This window comes from Triticum dicoccoides, chromosome 2A (assembly GCF_002162155.2).
Source record: "Triticum dicoccoides isolate Atlit2015 ecotype Zavitan chromosome 2A, WEW_v2.0, whole genome shotgun sequence".
NCBI classification, from domain to species: Eukaryota; Viridiplantae; Streptophyta; class Magnoliopsida; order Poales; family Poaceae; genus Triticum; species Triticum dicoccoides.
Window position 1 is genome coordinate 755,467,102 of NC_041382.1, and position 18,887 is coordinate 755,485,988.

General features: G+C 46.9%; 1 protein-coding gene across 1 annotated transcript; it reads left to right on the plus strand.

Annotated features, from left to right (window-relative positions):
• The first annotated feature begins 7,887 nt into the window (after positions 1–7,887).
• LOC119352310 (heavy metal-associated isoprenylated plant protein 39-like) lies at positions 7,888–8,927 on the plus strand. Its single transcript, XM_037618989.1, has one exon. It carries the CDS (start codon positions 8,110–8,112, stop codon positions 8,473–8,475), a length of 366 nt encoding a protein of 121 aa, XP_037474886.1. The 5' UTR covers positions 7,888–8,109; the 3' UTR covers positions 8,476–8,927.
• The last annotated feature ends 9,960 nt before the right edge of the window (positions 8,928–18,887 follow it).

An 18,887-nucleotide genomic window follows, 5' to 3' on the forward strand; every position in this document is an offset into this window, starting at 1 on the left:
ACTTCACGCACGCGGCGATCTCCTTTGCCGGCCGGCCGGTGATGCTCACACCACTTGGGATTTGGGATTGGCGTCTTCGTCTGCAGGATATGCGTGCATATGCATGTATCCGCCTTTCCACACCGCGGAAAGGTTCTTGATTGATTGTGCTCTTGCGGTATTACTACTACTGTCGCCAAAAAATTCCACGCCAGTGCACACGGCCAGAAATGAGGCGCGTATCTCTATCCACCTGTCCTTCTGCACCGGCGATCGACCGTGTCTTCTCCGGCATCATGATGTCAAAACAATTTAAGATGTAAAAACGTCAGGATGGTGACATTTATTATTTGGGTTCGGAAATGCATTACTTTACTTGACCGCCGCTAACACGGCCGAAAACGAGACACATATCTCTGTCTACCTCTGGGCCGCTGATCGACCTTCTCCCGCGCCATGTTGCATGCCACGGTTGTTGTCCTCGCTGTTACAGGAGTATCTGCTTAATTTTCTAATAATCCATTCTTAACGTCTGATCATGATAGAATGCATTGTTAACTGTGTTTTTTTTGGGGGGGCGGGGTAACATTGGGTTATTTGTAACATCCCATCACCACCAGAATTGCATGCACCATCCGCAAGTGCCCGTCAATGAGCTATCAGTTTGTACGTGGATGTGGGCTGCTGGTTTCTTCGGGCGTGCACCGCATGGACCGTTGACGCATGCATATGCATCAGCACTGCTAATCCTCTTCCATTATTCTACGAGCCTCACCCACCCACCGTGATTTCGATTTCTCTAGGCATCACGACCGATTTTCATCGAGCCGTCTCATCGGAAAGGCATGATGATGTTGACACATGCTGCGTAGGCTTTCCCAATATGCAAAAAGGGGTTTCGAGCTTATCTCTTCATCAATATGTTGGACCGCGACCGAGATTTTGCGCTACACTATTCTTCTGTCGTGGATTTCCCGGCGCCGGAGGGCGGAGGTCATCGGGCAAGTTCAGTTCCCAAAGAGGAGGCCGTCCGAACGTACCGAAGTCAGCCAAGAAAGAAAGAAGGAAAGATGCGCGCATTATTCCATGACGATGCAAACGTGGCCAATCCACATTCCGTTTTCTTCTTCTTTCACCTCCACGCGCGCACGGCTCTAGTTAGGCACTCAGTAGTCAGGGGTGGACGACACGAGCAAGTATCTATCTACCTCCGCGCCGGCGATCGACTCGAGCGTCACGTTGGACGGTTTGCAACCCTCGGCTGTTAACTCCGCTTGATATTTTATCTAAGCCCAACTTGACATGTAGCTTGTTCACGAGTCCTAACATCTGATTAGGTCCTAGTAATAGATTATTAACTGCGGTGTCTTGATATTTCGTCTCCACTACTCCCACCGTCACGGTTTAGAAGACACAGTTAAATTTGCGTGCGTTTTCACAATAGACAAGGTTTAAGCCGCATTGCATTTATTTCTAGTAGCTAATTAGTACTCCGATATACTATTTCTATATGCATGCGTAGTGTGAATGCTGTCTCATAACCAATAAATAACCACCTAGGTTTCAGAGAATTTTCAAATGCGCCTTCTAAACCGTGACGAAGATAGTACAACAACTGCATGTCATCCATCAACGCCTTTTCATTTATTAATTCAGTTCGGGGGGCCGTGCAAATCTGCAGTGTGATTGGTGGACCCTCCGTTGGTTGGTGCTACCATCCATCAACGCATGAGGCCAACTCTAACGCGCGACTTCAAACGGACGTCCGTCTTGTTCGGATTCTGTCCGTTTGGGTAGAACGATGGGGTCATGTCCGGGCGTGTCCTGGGATGCGGTGGCCATGCGCCCAGCGCGCGGACGCATCCCGGCTGCATCCTGTCCGCTTACATTTTACTTTGCAAGTTCTTCATTTTTTTCATCATTCATTTTCGATACATGAAAAATACATCATCACAATTTGACTAGAAAATCAAGACCAAAGAAAACAAGAACCACAAGAATACATTTTAGAAGATGCCCAACTTTCATAACTGCTCCCTTGAGTTGGATTAGGCCCTTTTCGATGCACTCATTGTTGATCTGTGGAGGAGGCTCGATCTGGCATCCTCCTTTCTTCTTCAAGCCAGAAGTCGATGTTGCTTCCTCACACCTAGTCTCGTGTCTAGCCTCTAATCTAGCAACAAGTGCACTTGTCTCATCTACATCCTCTATGCTAGCTAAAAGTGCACGAACATGTACTAAATTTTGCTCTATCAGTATATCGATGTACTCTTCTTTCCAATACCAAAACTTGCATCCATGCTACACAATAAAATTTGAAGTTAGCACAACTAGTCAAATCTAGAGCACAAACCGAAGCTAAAAAGACCACGTACCCCATCGTTTAAGCACTTGATGAACACCCATCCAGGATGTTCCGGCGTTGTACACACGCGGCGCACGACCATCCTTGGGCAGTGGTCGCACTTAATGAGTGGCAACGGTGCGCCGACGAGCTTTTGGGCAAGCACCGAGCCCGGCCGACCGCCATTCGTGTATCTGCCAGCGGACCACCGACGGTGCAGATCCGAGCGGCTAGAGGAGGAGCCACTGCCTGCATGTGGCCTTGCGGCCCTGCCAGGGCCTTCCGGCGAGGTGTCCGGCCAGTCCATGCCGCGGCCCGGCCTCCCACAGCCGGGCGAGCTCAAGACCGACCCTATCCGGCCCAAATCCGGCCGGTGGGTGCGCAAACCAGGTGGCCGTGGTTGGGTAGCTCGGCGGCGCCGAGGGGAAGGGCCTGGGCGAGCGCGCGTCTGAACTGCACGGCTGCAATACCGGCGGCGGCGAGGGGAAGAGTGGGGAAGAGTGGAGGGGGGTGCGGCCGGAGGGAGGGAGGGAGCTGATAGAAAAAGGCCCGCCCTATGCCACCGACGGGCGGGCCAGGGAAGGACATGCGCAGACGGCCCGCACGTCCGTGTGGTGTCCGTTTCACCCAAAAAGCGGCACAAATTTGGGCCAGGGATGAGTCAAAAACGGACACAAAACGAATAAAAATTCGTTTGCTCCCGCGCGCCGGGCCGTTTGATTTGTCCGATTTACCCTAAATGGACGAGGGCGGATAGGATAGGGTCGCGCGGTGAAGTTGGCCTGAGAACTTGGATTAGCTAAGCTGTCAATGGACTATTTATTTAGTTTCCTCCGCTGCTCGCCAGCTGGGTGTAGCTATCGACTCCATCAGTGTGGTGATGGACTCCTGCTTTGTGCTCGCACCACATGGACCGTTGACGCATGCATGCGGCATGTCTCACCCCCCACTTCTCTCCCATTATTTTAGGCTCAGAGTTGATAGAGATGCATTGATTAGGCGCTAGATGAAGCAAAGATCACGTCACAGATTCGTGGCCTTTGGACAGGCGCCGATCCCGACGTGCTTCACGAGGCAGAGTGCATTGCTCTGCTCTGTGTTCTTTCCCTTTTTTCTGCTGAAGGAATGTTTTGGCTGATCATAATAGGCAAGAACATAAGCTAGTAACTTACACATTTTCCTAGACTATGTTATTACCTTTATAGTGGATAGGAACATCTATGTAGTGTCATGCAATGATGTATTTATTAGGTTATAGACTCATTGTTTTTTTAGAGTGTGTGATGTTCCGGTAACTTATTGTTTAGCACCTCTCTCTTCATTAAATATGTGTCACATAAGCAAAGTTGTATTGGAATGTGTGATGTTACTCCTAAGTTTCTCTTTATCATGACCAGCCTTAGGATGAAGGAATCGAATTTGTTTTTGAACTCCACGCCCACACGCGGCGATGCTCCTTTTCCGGCAGGTGTGCTACGCCAAAATTTCCACGACAGTGTACCTGGCCCGGGAGGGGGCGCCGTATTGTCATCGACTGCCCAACACGACACATCTATCCCTATCTACGCCGGTGATCTACCGTCTCCCGTGCCATGTTCCAACCCTCACTGCTACGTTGGTTTGTGCATTGTTAACTGCGGGGTTACAATAACATCTTATCTCCACTACAACTGCATGCACCATCAACTGTTAACAGCATGTGTGGCCGTCAGTGAGCTATCAGTCTGTGGGTGGATGTGGGCTGCTGGTTTGTTCCAGCACCGCACGGACCGTTGACGCATGTACATGCATCATGCTAATCCCCTGATTTCTTTATGCAGATATCGAACAGTTTGGAGTTGAGACTCTCCTACCTATCTGAGCAGATGGGCACAAGGCCACAGGGGCTGTTGTCAGCGCAAGCCAAGCTAGAAATGAAGTATTTTTCCAGCCGGCCGGGGACGCTGGTCGTCATGCGTACGACGGCCTTTCCATGCCGCGAAAAGGCCCCGGATTGTGCTCCTGGAGCACTGTTCGTTTTTTTTTAGATCTGTCGCCAAATCTTGTGTGACAGTGTACCCGGCCGACCCAGGAAAGGCACCCATGTTGGTTGATACGCGCTTATCGTTTACGTCATGAAAGGGGTGGTCTGGGGCCCATCGTAGGCATGCATTATTCGCTTGACTCAGATCGTCAGCAACACGGGCCAAAACGAGACACGTACATGTGTTCATCTTATAGGAAAACGATCGACCCACTTGCACGGTGGATCGCCGCAACATCGATCGGGTATGCGCCACTCGATCGATCCGGAGAACCGTGGTGTAGGATCGCTGTCGCTACCTAGTTGCCTGAGCTACTTACACTTACTGGAGCAGAGTGTAAGTTTTAGCTTGTCTTGCACTATACCGCTGGCTAGTGGCCAAGGGGAACCAGCTAGAAGCGTCTCATTCCATGGCGTAGCATCCAATTAGAATATTGGGCGCGTCTACTGGGCGGCCGGCTGCCCAGTAAAGCGATCCAACGGCCCGGTCAAATAAGGTAAGTATTTGTCTTTTTTATTGTCAAAAAAAGAAAACAAAGAAAACAGCCACCCGTCCTACCGTTTGGGCAGCCCTTGCATGCATGCGTCTAGTGTTTGCATGCCGATACATTAATATTTCTCACGTTTGTCTCTTGTGCATTAATTTTTGGTTTTTTAAAATTATAAAAGACATATCTTTTAAACCGCGTGTCGAAATTCAGATCCGTTTTCACCGTAGAAACCCTTGCGGCGTGCTCTTCAAAAGTAGATCCCGCATGAGAATGTTTCGATTAACTAGTCTTCCTGCCAACTAAACATCAATATGTGTGCAACTAGACTACATGATGCGCCAACTGAGCATATGTGTGTGCCAGTAGTTCTTCTGTCAACTAAACATCAATGTGTGTACAACTAGACTACATTTCCGCGTCAACTGAGCATATATGTGTATAACTAGTCCTGTCAAGTAAATATCAATGTGTGTGCAACTAGACTACATTGCCGCGTCAATTGCGCATATGTGTGTGCAACTAGTATCCTGCCAACTAAACATCAATATGTGTGCAACTAGACTAAATTACAAGCCAGTTGAGCATATGCATGTGTAACTAGTCCCTTTAGCAACTAAACATCAATGTGTGCGCAACTAGACTACATTATAAGCCAATTAAACATTAATGTGTGTACAAACTAGACTAAATTACAAGCCAGCTGATTTTAAAAAAAGTTGCACCATATAATACTAAAGTTGCACAATGCAGTACTTTAGTTGCACCATATAGCACCAAAATTGACATCAAAAAATTTTCGTCGAAACATATCCATGCGAGATCTAGTTTTAAAGATCTCGTCGCGATGAATCCAACGGTGAAAACGGAACTGAATTCCGACGTCTGGTTTAAAAGATATGGCTTTAAAAGAATTTGAAATTTTGAAATAAAAGTACGTGGATCTATTTTCTCTAACTGATGAGACTAGTATGAACACATTTAATGCCAGCACCCACATGCGCTACGAGACAAAAAAATACACATGCATGTGTGTGACAGACGCGGCCGCTCGAAAACACCAAAAATCGCACGACCACTTTTTAGATTTTGGATGGAGTATTCAACAACAGTCACAGTCTTGCTTCTGCCCACTGCTGGGTTACGTGCTAACTATCTCCTCTGTCGTTGTAGCATCAATGATGATCACGGACACTATTACGAAAAGCCAGGGAGAAGAACCGATAGCACTTCACCGTAGCTGTACGTAGGCAATGTTGGATAGCTGGCCCTGGCCAGCGCGGCCGGACGTGTACGTAGCACGAGTCGACACGACTCGGGAAAGTAGTCCGGCCAGATTTGCGGCCGTCTGCCGTCGCCGTCGCGCGTCATCCGTCCCGTCTCGCCAGACCTCCACGCGCGTACGGCTCTCCTCTTCACCATGCGATCAACAGCAGCAGCCAGATACAGCGACGGAGCAAAAGCTATGGACGGATGCAGCCGGAAGGAAAAAAAAATGTCAAATCAACCTTTGTCACTGACCATAAAATCTCTGAGCTTTTAACTTTTGCTTGACTGATTACGCACTACTACACCACCGTGTGGTTTACCCACGGGCCACGGTTGCACTCCTCACTGTTATATGTTATATGTGCTCGATTTTAAAACCACCACTTGATTATATATGCTAGCTTGTTCACGAGTCCTGACATCCGATTACGACCTAATGCATTGTTAACAAATATTCCATCCCCACTGCATTAGTAGCACGTCATTCATGATCCACGAGCACACATTTTAATTCATTCCTGCCTGCTGCTACTACGCAGCGGGGCCTCTGCAAATTCGCAAGGCGATTGGTCGACCCACCATTTGTTGACAAATATTCCATCCCCACTGCATTAGTAGCACGTCATCGATGATCCATTACAACAAATGTAGCCATCGGAGCGTGGTTAGGGTGGACTCCTCCGGCTCCGTTCACGCATCGCATGGACCGTTGACGCATCCGTCATCAGTTCAGCAAGAATTTCCCCCTTAACACTTTTATTCAGATTATTTTATCGACCTAAGAAGGTGAGAGCTGAACAGTTTATGGCACGATGGAATTAATAAGCACGCTTGCGTTCCATAGCGAGAGCGGCGTCATCGTCCTTCTAGTGCGTTGCGCCTTTTTGACGGAGATCCTTGCCTCTCAAGCTAGGCTTGGAGTGATGCATGTGTATGTCAAAGATTGATCCTTGCCGCTAGTAGGTCACTGATCTCGCACTTGGAGGTCATCACGATCATGTATACATCCGCTTTCCCGAGGAAGGCAGAAATGGTCTCGAGCTTCATCTCTTCAACCGTGTAAAAATGCTGCAAGCTTGGGGACCGGTTTTCTTCCATGGTGACGGGAGTTCCAAAGGCAGGCAGCGGTGCATGCCCGCCCGAACAAGGAAGACGCGCTACACGAGACAAAGTCTGGTTCCTCAATAGGAAGCCCCGTCCGTGCCCGTACATGGGCTCGTACTTATTGACTAGTGTGGCGTTAATTCCGGACCGTACGTGGTCGACGGCTGCGGGCGCAGAACTGGACCTACCGTCTGCATCCACCGTAGCAAAAACGATGATGATGATGACGAGGGCCGGGTGTCTTGGGATCAAGTCGAATCCCACAACCACCCGAAAAAAAAAAAGTCGAATCCCACAACAACGCAATTGGCAAAAGCCAGCGACAGCACTGCACTACACTCCAACGCCAGATCGGTCCATGGATCTCCAAAGTCAGTCGGTCAATGCTCACTCGGCCCGGCCTGCACGTGGACGTACATCGACGAGACGACCCGGCAAAGTCGTCCGGCCACCGCTCGCGCCCACTGGCCCCGTCGCGCTCTGAGGCGTCGTGGATCCTTCCCGGCTCCCCGCACCGCCACGCGCGCACGGCTCTGTACTGTACTCCCCTCACCCACCTGCCCACCCGGCCAATCAAGCAAACACAAGCAACCAACGCGGAGCAGAACGCACCAAAGGTGTCAAATCGATCCTTATGATTACGTAAGTGCGGTTATCCAACGGCCTTGAGCGCCTTGGCCTTGTGCCTGTCGTCGTGCACGTCCAGCTTGAGCACAACCTTCTGCAGCCGTCACACAAGAAAAACCAAATCAGCAAACCGTAGGAGCAAAACGAAGCCAAGAGCCTGTTTCCTCCTGCTCTGCTTCGCCGCACAGTAGTAATTATGCGCTCAATTGAAGGCCAGAATTCTCACCCGTATCTCAATTTGGGCTGCCTCAGGCATCGACCAGCTGGGCGTGGACATGAAGGACCAGAAGATGACCATCGTGGGCACCGTCGACCCCGTCGCCGTCGTCGGCAAGCTGCGCAAGCTCTTCCCCGGCGTGCAAATCGTCTCCATCGGCCCGGCCAAGGACGAGAAGAAGGACGACAAGAAGGACGCCGGCGGGGACAAGATGCCCGCCGGAGACAAGAAAGAGGGCGACAAGAAGGACGGTGACAAGAAAGATGGAGACAAGAAGGACGGCGGCGACAAGAAGCAGCAGGAGGCGAAGCCGCCCATGTCCGTGTACCCGCACTACGCCTACGCGCACTACGGGTACCCGCCGCCGCCGCGCTACTTCGTCCGCAGCGCCGAGGAGGACCCCAATTCGTGCGTCATCTGCTGATCGGCGTCGGCGCCCATCTCTGCCCCTTGTACATTTCCCACGTGTCCTCCTCTACTGCTGCCGGCGCTGCCAGTGGACAGTGGTTGGTAGTTGCTCTACTCATCAGCCTACCTGCCGCAGCGATCGACGGTGTGCGTTACAGTTACGTAGTATAGTATAATACGACCGTGTAATTACCCTTTGGCTTATTACCGTGCAAGATGTTGACTGCCCGAAGGATGCAATACTAGTAATACTAGTAGAATGCCCGTGCGTTGGTGCGTTGCCACGGGCTTTAAAAAGATTGAGAACGTTCTTTTGTTGATAATGGGTTATTCGTAGTATTACTATGTCATCCTATTCATTGTGGGTTGGTTGTTACTCATTGCATATCAAATTTCACATGTATAGACAAGATAGCCAATAACATACAGAAAATAATTGAAATCCTCTTCACTTGTAATCTATTTCAACAAAAATGAAATTCACTAACATATACTATCAGATCTAATGCACAAAATAAAGTGGTACAAAAACATAGAACTCTTTATTGTGCATTGGCACATGGAAGCATTTTTATGCTTAAGACCAATCATCTCACGAAAGCATGTATATTGTTATCCTGTCCAATATTGTGTGTATGAATTTTGATCATTATTACATCACCAAGTCCTACACCTACTATCTCAGCAACTCAGTGCCATAATTGCTCCAATTCTTCAGATGTAAATTTATTTCTAGAAGCAAATCTAAAATTAATCAATTCTCAACAAAGTTTTAGTAACGTAAAGACACAAATGATATATTTACATCTTGATCACTAATCTATAAGATGCAACATGGTTGCCCATAGAAAATGAAAGAGAACAGAGGGGTGGCATAGAGAAACCCCTTTTTGGCTGCTGCCACATTCCCTGGCCATAACTATTTCAACCAATTTGGCTGCCCACGACAAATGAAAGAGAACAGAGAAGTAGCAGAGGTTTGCTTCAGATATTCTTCCATTGACATAGCATGCTGAATGGAAGCTTCTTTGTCGATTCAACTCAGTGCCATAATAGGAACCCCAATGAATCTTGTTCACATATATTTGGTGTGTAGATGGATGGTTGTGACAGTGCAACAACAACGCATGACAGTATCAAACAGAAATATTTCTTACAAAGTTACAATGATCGCTTGCAAGACTCGGTAGGGCGGAGGATCCCTGGTATAGATGGCTGCGGTCTGTGTTGGCTACGTACTTACCGCTAGAGCACGTACGTCCGCAGCGGTCGCTAGCCGCGCTAGCCGGCGGATCTGTCCCAGATGATGCACACGTACAAGCAGCAAGCTAGCTGGTAGGTGGATGCTTCCGTGGAAGCTAGATAGCTCTGACTTGATCGATGATCTCGGTGGAACAACACACATGAATACATGCGATTTGCTGGCTAATAGGTGCGACACTGTGTAGGTGGCCTGGTGGATGGGGCTGCAGCCGTCATGTGTTGGAAGACGGCGGCGTCAATCACTAAAATCAGAACAGGGATCCATATCACAGCAAGAATTCTTTTTCACTTCGTACCATTACTGTCATGAATCAGTTCAGAACTCAAGAATCAAGTATTGTATTACTAATAAAGACTAAATGTGCACATACCAATGGTGAACTACAAGGAAAATCAAGAAACTGCATTACTAATAAAGACTAAATGTGCACATCCCAATGGTGAACTACAAGGATGCTACTACAACAGAATCGTTGTTAAATCGGAATTACAAATAATATAATATATAGAGGTGTAATACTTGTATTTGCAATAATTCCTGGAAAATGATACAAAAGACTGAAGAAATTACTGTTATAAGCACTCTTCGAAAGTTCAGAACCAGATACTTGCTAAACTATGAAAGTTCTAAGATTATGTTTTTTTGTAACAAACCCTCACATAGTGATTTTTATTTTCCCTTTCAAAAAAAAAACCCGTAGGCTCCACAAATATTGGCTCTAGAAGATCGTGAGTTCAACCATGTGATTTAGCCTATAAGTCAAAGAACCAATCACCAAATAACTTGAGATTGTTGAGAGAATGCCGAGTAGAAAACTGAAATGCACACATGTACTGGAGCAAGTGGTTACACAGCGGCGTTGTGCGTTCAGCGGCCGCGGAAAGCACAACACGTTGGAGGCATGAGGAAGAGAGGTGGGCGAGGGAGTGCTTACTGGCGCCAAGTGTGGTTTTGTTGAAAAGGTGGAAGGAGACACCATTGTCGTTGCCGAGAATCTTGTATACGTCCTCGACTTTGCCAAGTATATTGTAGACGCCGTCGATGAGGGAGGTGTGGAAGTCGCCCAACTCCAGCATGTCTTCTTCGCTCAGATGAGGGAGGGAGGAGAAATACTCAACATGCACCTTGTTCTTTGAGACAATATTTCAGAATGCACTCAGCTGTTTAAAGCAAAACAGAACTCACATTCAAAGTAAATAGAGTATTATTTTCGACGAAAAATCTATGCTATGTTTCAGAGAGCATTCAACAACTATCTTGTTTTTCTTAAGAATATATGTACCGAAAATAGTCACATAAAAAATGCACAATATAAGGAATGGAAACCTAATAAACTACTTCATCTCTTAATAATTTTGGCAAAAATAAACATCATATCCTGAAGAACAGTACTGTGCTATGTCTTCATTAGTCCTGTTTGGCCCTGCTTCTTGAATCCTTGTGTGGGTTACACCAAATTGTAGTATATTGTGTATACTCTATTCGTTGCATGAAAGAAAAGAAAAGATTAATCAAGTACATGTTTTTTAAAATTAAAACTGCTCTGAAAATAACAACAATTGCTATTACTGTTAATTGTCTGCATATAACTCTGCTTAAGTGTGCTCATAGAAATTTTGTACTGCAGAGTAGTGATCATCGACCGAGTACATGTAGACGTCGTTGCATGCATATAACTCTGAATATTCAGGTGTGCAGAACAGAATAAATAACTCTACTAATAGATTTAGCCAACATTATTTTGACCATCATAAATCTGCACAACTCAGTGCTACAAATGAAAATTACAAAAAGGACACCCTGATATCACAACTGAAAATACCTTGTCATATGTTCTATAACTGGCAATTCTACAATATAAATATTGGAATTTCAAAGGAAAGATCATGCATATAATGAGAAACAAACTAACAAACCATGGATTCTCTGGTTGCAATTGCAACTATATGAAATTTACCTTTTCATGTACATAAAACCTTGCAGAATTTTCAGTCGCCACGGGCCTTGCAGAATTTATTCTGTATATAGAAGAAAAATGTAACTGAAGTACCACATACAACCAGTCAGCCACCCAAGTGCTAATATGGGCCTGGGAATACCCAACTGCTCATCGAACAACACACTGAACACCGGGCACCAGGGCATTCGTGCGATCCCATCATGAATATAACTGTTGTGGAATTTAGCGAAGCTTACAACCAATCTAGTTAAATCAAGTTGCCATTTCCAACTAAAGCATAGAGGAAATAAAACTTATGCCTGATGCACGTAATTCCCAGGAACTGCTTAACGATGCAATACCAAAATATGCATAGATATATCTATGAAACAACAGGGCGTGGGCAACGTGAGTGAATATAGTCCATTATATCTTTGAAATCCAAGTGGATTGATTGGCTGGTGAGCTTCCAGACTGATATAAAGTAGAAATCTAGGGTGCTAAATCTTTTTTACGTTGGCCAACACAAAAGATCTAAAAACTTAATAGAAAAGAATGCAAAGAGAAGAAAAAAAGGCAAACCTTATGTGTGAATCAATGGATTGTGTGCCCGACGGCCAAGCCACAATCATCCACGCAGATCAGCCTCGTCCAAAGTCTTGTACCGTACATTATACATCTGTTCCATCACCATTGGAACACCCAGGCATCAAAGAAACGCCAGCCGGCGAGATCCCTAGCCCCCGCCGATCCGGCTGCATCATCACCATGATCCAGCCAAGGAGCCGCCGTGCTTGGTAGGGGAAGGCCACGCCGACGCCATCGACGCATAATGGAACAGGGACCTGCCCCCACGGGTCCCGCCGCAAAAGATGCCGACGGGAATAGGGACCTGGCCGACATCACCTCCATCATCCCGGACACGGCGTGCCCGGATGGCGCGGCAGGGCATGGCTTCCACAGCAGAGATTCGTGCAGAGATAGAAGACAGGGCGCGGCGGCGGAGCTTGGAGAGATAGAAGACCGCGGGGCGGCCAGGGGAGGGGGGCGGCGGCGGCGGCGGCCCTCGATGCGGAAAGAGGAAACATTAGGCGGGAGGCCTTGACGTGCGTGAGGAGACCCCTCCACCAGATTAGATCGAGGGAAAAGAAAAAACCAGCAAACGTGCGGGAGAAAACCAGCGTGGAGGGGTGTTAGGGGAAGGACGAAAAACCAGACGAAAAAACCCAGACGAAAGTGGTGGGACTATTCAACCAACTCATCTATTAGGAGTAGATAGAAACTACGTGCATCTGCTGATCAGTTTGTAGAGTGCGCAACACACGAGAGCGACAAGAACTACTATAAAGAGAAAGAACTTTTTGATAGTATCTTAATTTCAGAAAATGCTACCCAACTAAAATGTACTTACTTTTGTTTGTTCTCCTGATGGAAAAAAAGAGTGTAAATCAGTAATAAAACCGTCGGGATTCACGTCATAGGAGTATACTTAAATTCGGCTCAGCCGAAGCATGCGAAATCGCACTATGATTGCGAAACAGTCTTGCCAAGTCTTAGTCGACTGAAAACTTAACAAAGTCTTAGTCCATACTATATCCGTGAGATCTTACATTGAGATTCGTGTAATTTTTTCTTCTTTAGTTTTTTCTTTCTCCCTCTTGTATGTTATGTCACTTGATTGAGACATTTTTAAATCTCAGTCGACTGAGACTTAGCCACACCCATTATGAAACTGTTGTGCGGCGATGTATACATGCACGACGGCTGCATGATGGCTAATCCAACCGTATTTATGCGCCTTATGATATGCACTAGTGGTTGGAGCGCACTCCTGGTGCGCCTTCTGTGAAGAAGTTGGGGCCGTACCAGGTGGGGTGCGCCCCTTTCACTTTCTTATCTATACTAAGTATTAATTTTTTCACGGGGGTAAAAGGGAGTTTCATTGCAAGTTCATAGACTTACAGTCAAGAGGCCACAAGTCCTCAATACAAGGTGGAACCAAGCCAAGCCAGACAACAGTAGCTCACTCAGACCGGTTGTAATTGGCCAACCGGCCGGCAACTCTATTTTGAATACGACTAATTTTCTGAGGAAAAAACTCCCTACTACCAAAGAGATCCTTAATCTCAACAACTAACTGGTCATACACCAAACGAACCAAGGCTTCACTTGCTAGACTTGACAAAGCCTATCCGATTGAAGTACCACCGAGAGGTTAGAGTGTTGGATCGCCGGCCCTTGCATGTTCGTATGCAGTTCCGCTTCCAACGGATAATTGTAGTGAAATATGAACCAATATGCCGCAAATATAATAGACCCATCATTGTTCCTTAGGACCATGCCAGCTGCCGCGGACCCGTCGGCCTCCTGGAAGGAGCCATCGACCGAGAGGGCCACCATGCCCAATGCAGGGGCCGGCGAAGGAGTAGGAGGATTCAGCTTCTTCTGTGAAGGAATGTCGAAAGACAAAGGGGACATCTTTCCTTTCAAAATTTCTTCGTCTGAATACCTCCCAACAAGCTTGTTTGACTTGTACTAACTATATAGGAACTCGACCATGGCAAGGACAGGTGGGGTGTCCTTCCCATGGGTCTTGTCATTGCGCAACTGCCAAATCCGCCATGATAACATGTTGAGCATATCCCGAACTTCTTGAGAGCACTTGTTGAGCAAGTGCAAGAACCACACCTTTCATTATCAATGAGACAATCATCATCTGGGAGTGGCCATCTCCTTCGCATATTTACCAAAAGAATTTGTGCTTGCATGCAGGAAAGCAACGCATGAAATGTGCTTTCCTCTTCCACTCCACACAGTGGGCACGTTGAGCATGTAGAAAGGTGCCTGATCCTCTTGTATTGTTGTGTGGCTAGCGTCCCAGTCACCGCCTTCCAAGCGGTGATCTTCATTTTCTGAGAAACGGCCGACTTCCAAACACGATTCCACAATGTACGATTACCATCCGGGTTTGTGCTTAAGGCACCTGCAGCGAAGATCCTGTTGTGCTCTTGAGTGCCTAGCTTGTAAGCGCTTTTCACCGTAAACATACCACACTTATCTGGGAACCAAGATAGAAAATCAGAACGCTGTTGGGATGATGTTCTGATTCTTAGGATTTGATCAACGTCCATTGGCCAAAAGGCTCCTTTCAAGCGGTCCACTTTCCATGCACCATCGGCATCCAAGAAATTTGATACATGGTTAAAACGACATGAACCCTTTGGAGAGATTGGCCAGAAGGACTAGGGCCATGGAATCCAAGGATCCCGCCATGTATGGATTGATGTACCATTACCCATGCACCATATAACCCTCTTCTTCAACACCTTCAGTCCATGCAAGGTCCCCTTCCAAACCGCGGAGCCATTGCCAGGGAAGACTGTATCAAGCAGAATGCTCGAGGGGTAGTACTTTGCTTTCAGTAAACGAGCACATAAGCTATCCGGCGTGTCTAATAATCTCCACACCTGTTTGGCCAACAAGGCCTGGTTAAAGGCCCTCATATCCCTAAAACCCATGCCCCCATGGATTTAGGCAATCTCAGCTTGTCCCAACTCATCCAAGCCATTTTCTTCTTCCCATTCTCCCACCAATACTGACGTATCATACGCGTTAGCTCATCACAGACTGAGGCTGGGAGTTTAAACACACTCATGACATAAGTTGGAATAGCCTAAGCAGCTGATTTGATAAGAATCTCCTGTACACCTGATGAAGTGTATTGCTCACTCCAATCTATGAGTTTCTTTATTAAGCGCTCCTGGATTGTTTCAAAATTACCTTTATGCATTCTTCCTTTGGGGACCGGGAGGCCCAAATATTTGGGTTCAAAAACCTCCCGAGTAATCTCCAATATGCCATTTACCTCTTGAACCACACCTTGTTAGCAGTTATCTGTGAAAAGGATGGAGCACTTCAACGGGTCAATCAATTGGCCGGTCGTCGTTGCATAATTGTTCAACAAACCTTTAACCAATTCTGCTTGCTGTGCTGACGCATGGAAAAAAAAGAATGAATCATCCACAAACAAAAGATGAGATATTTCAGGAGCATTTCTGCATATTTTCACCCCTTTGAGTCCTTCCTCCCTCATAGCCTTATTGATCAAAGATGAAAGAGCATCAACTATGAAGAGGAAAAGAAAGGGGGATAACGGATCACCTTGACGGAGCCCCCTGGAAGGGGAGAAGGGCTCCAACAATTTCCCATTAAACTTTACTGAATATTTCACCGATGTAACACAAGCCATCACGCGAGAAATAGTGTTGAGAGAAGCCCCATTTGACAAGTGCCCTCTACAAGAACTCCCAGTCAACACGATCATAGGCCTTTGATAAATCCAACTTCTAAGCACATAAAGCTGGCGAGTTGAATATGGTGAATACATTCGAATGCAATGATAGAGTTGTCAGATATAAGCCTTCCTGGAGTGAAAGCACTCTTGTTTTCAGATATAAGATCTGTGAGGAAAGGCCATAATCTATTCACCATACATTTGGAAACAATTTTATACACCACATTACACAAGCTAATTGGGCGGAAATCCTTGAGCTCCTTTGGGTGGGGAACTTTTGGAATAAGCACAATTGCCGTGTCATTGACACTATCCGGCATAATTGATACGTCTCCAACGTATCTACTTTTCCAAACACTTTTGCCATTGTTTTGGACTCTAATTTGCATGATTTGAATGGAACAAACCCGGACTGACGCTGTTTTCAGCAGAATTGCCATGGTGTTATTTTTGTACAAAAATAAAAGTTCTCGGAATGACCTGAAAATCAACGAAGAATATTTTTGAAATATGTAAAAAATACTGGCAAAAGAATCAAGGCCGGGGGGCCACACCCTGTCCACGAGGGTGGGGGCGCGCCTACCCCCTGGGCGCGCCCCCTGCCTCGTGGGCCCCTTGGTGCTCCACCGACCTCAACTCCAACTCTATATATTCACGTTCGGGGAAAAAAAATCAGAGAAAAGGATTTATCGCGTTTTACGATACGGAGCCGCCACCAAGCCCTAATATCTCTCGGGAGGGCTGATCTGAAGTCCGTTCGGGGCTCCGGAGAGGGTAATCCATCGCCGTCGTCATAATCAAACTTCCTCCACCACCAATTTCATGATGCTCACCGCCATGCGTGAGTAATTCCATTGTAGACTTGTTGGACGGTGATGGATTCGATGATATTTATCATGTAATCGAGTTAGTTTTGTTAGGGTACATTTCGTCGCTGTCCCGGCTGTCCTCCTCTACCGCCGCCGCCGGTGCCAGTGGACAGTGGTTGGTAGTTGCTCTACTTATCGGCCTACCTGTCGCAACGATCGACAGCGAGCGTTACAGTTACGTACTTATAGTATAATATGACCGTGTAATTACCGGTTGCATCGATAGCTGCTGTTTGGCTTATTTTTTGCAAGATGTCGACTGCCGGAAGGATGCAATACTAGTAATACTACGTGCATCTGCTCATCAGTTTGTAGAGTGCGCACACGAGAGCAACAAGAACTACGAAAAGCTCGTTTGGTGCACGGCGTCCAGTAGTATGCTTATCCCAACCATTCGCATGTATTTGAATCACCATCGAGCATTTATTGAGCAATGTATAAGAAAGCTGCGTCTCTTTTTCTCCTGGCAGTATTGACCATGTAATGTAGCAAGGTTGGTCCTGGATTCGAGTAGCACGCGCAGCAGATGTCCCGTGAGCCAGCACCATGATAGGCCGCATTCTAGAACAGGTTGCAACTTGTACCATCTCCCGGCACAGGTCAGGGCACTGAATAGTTTGTCAATACATTCGGCCGGGTTGTTTATCCGGGTTAATTAGCAAAATAAATCTTCTTCACATATAAGTTGCTCATGTAGTCAAACCTTTTCTAGGTGTCTTAGGCCATCATCATTTGATAATCACTGTAGCACATTAGCTAATCAACTCGTACTAATCATTGGACGCAGTCCATTTTACACTAGGCCCACAGTTTACATGCATGCGTTGCTAATCGTTTAATGAAAGCATGATTTGTATTTATGAAATATACTTTTTCACATTAGTAACCATCAGAGATGCAAATTGCCCCGACACTCAACCGGTATGTAGCACTGTAACCATCGTTTTTTTATTAGACCGGGCAACCCTTCTTGGCTCACCACCAACTTACCGGTCTGACCACTTGCCGTTTGATAGATACCAACACAACAGGTACTGTCATCGAATCATGTGTTTGTCTAATTGTTATCTCCATTTTCTTTAGAAGTTTTTTTTAAATAATCATCGGCCTGCAAAACAGGGCAATTAGTGACCAATGACCGGCAGGGATGTTTCGAAAGCGAAGGTTGTTTCTCGTCACTTAAAATTAGTTCCCCCTTCACTTAAAATTAGTTCTGCCTTGTACACCCACCTGGGCCATACTCGATGCACACTTACAGTGTGCACCACCGCATCCCAGTCAGCCTCATACAAACTTTTTCATCGGCCGAAACAGGATGCATGCAACTCGTCCTGACCGAACGCATAAGCTGGTAAACGCCCGAGTCGTCGCACGAGCCTGTATGCATGCATAATGGCAAGTGGGGCCTACTCGCCCGAGTCGTCGCACGAGGCTGTATGCATGCATAATGGCAAGTGGGGCCTACTCGCCACAGCTCGGACCAACTCGTCCATTCCACTCCCGACACACATGCATACAGCAGCACAAACCACCGCCCCCTCCTCGCCCACCACCAAGCCTCAACTCATCCCACCACTGCACCACACAGTCAAGTTCATAGTAAACACATCAAAGTTCTTGACTCCTCACCAATGGAAGATAAGCAAAAGCTTCATCGTATTCTTGCTCCAACTGCAGGGGCTCTATTCTGCGTCTGACTTGCTACAGGTGCTCCCACGATCTCGCAAGCCCTAGACTATCCCGATGAACAATTTGATGGCGCAGGCAAAACAACACGGTATCTTGCCGCCAATTTGGAGCAGTCGAGAATCAAGCTAGCAGTTGATCTAAGAGTAGGAAAATCAAAAGGAGGAATTTTAAAACCAAACTAAACTTAGCTGCCCGTCCATGTCGACGAACTCCATCTCGCTACAAGGCAATAGATGGACATGAATCCCCGAGCGACGACCGGTGTAGCTGTTTGTTTCGAGGTCGACTAGCACGACCTGGCCGGCTAAAGCCCCTGGTATCGCTTCTGGCCCACAGCCATTGGTATCGGTTCGTGCCTAGAACCGGGACAGAA

Bases quoted from the DNA above. Each gene is read 5' to 3' on its own strand.
- LOC119352310 (XM_037618989.1), top strand. From the start codon at position 8,110: ATGAAGGACCAGAAGATGACCATCGTGGGCACCGTCGACCCCGTCGCC.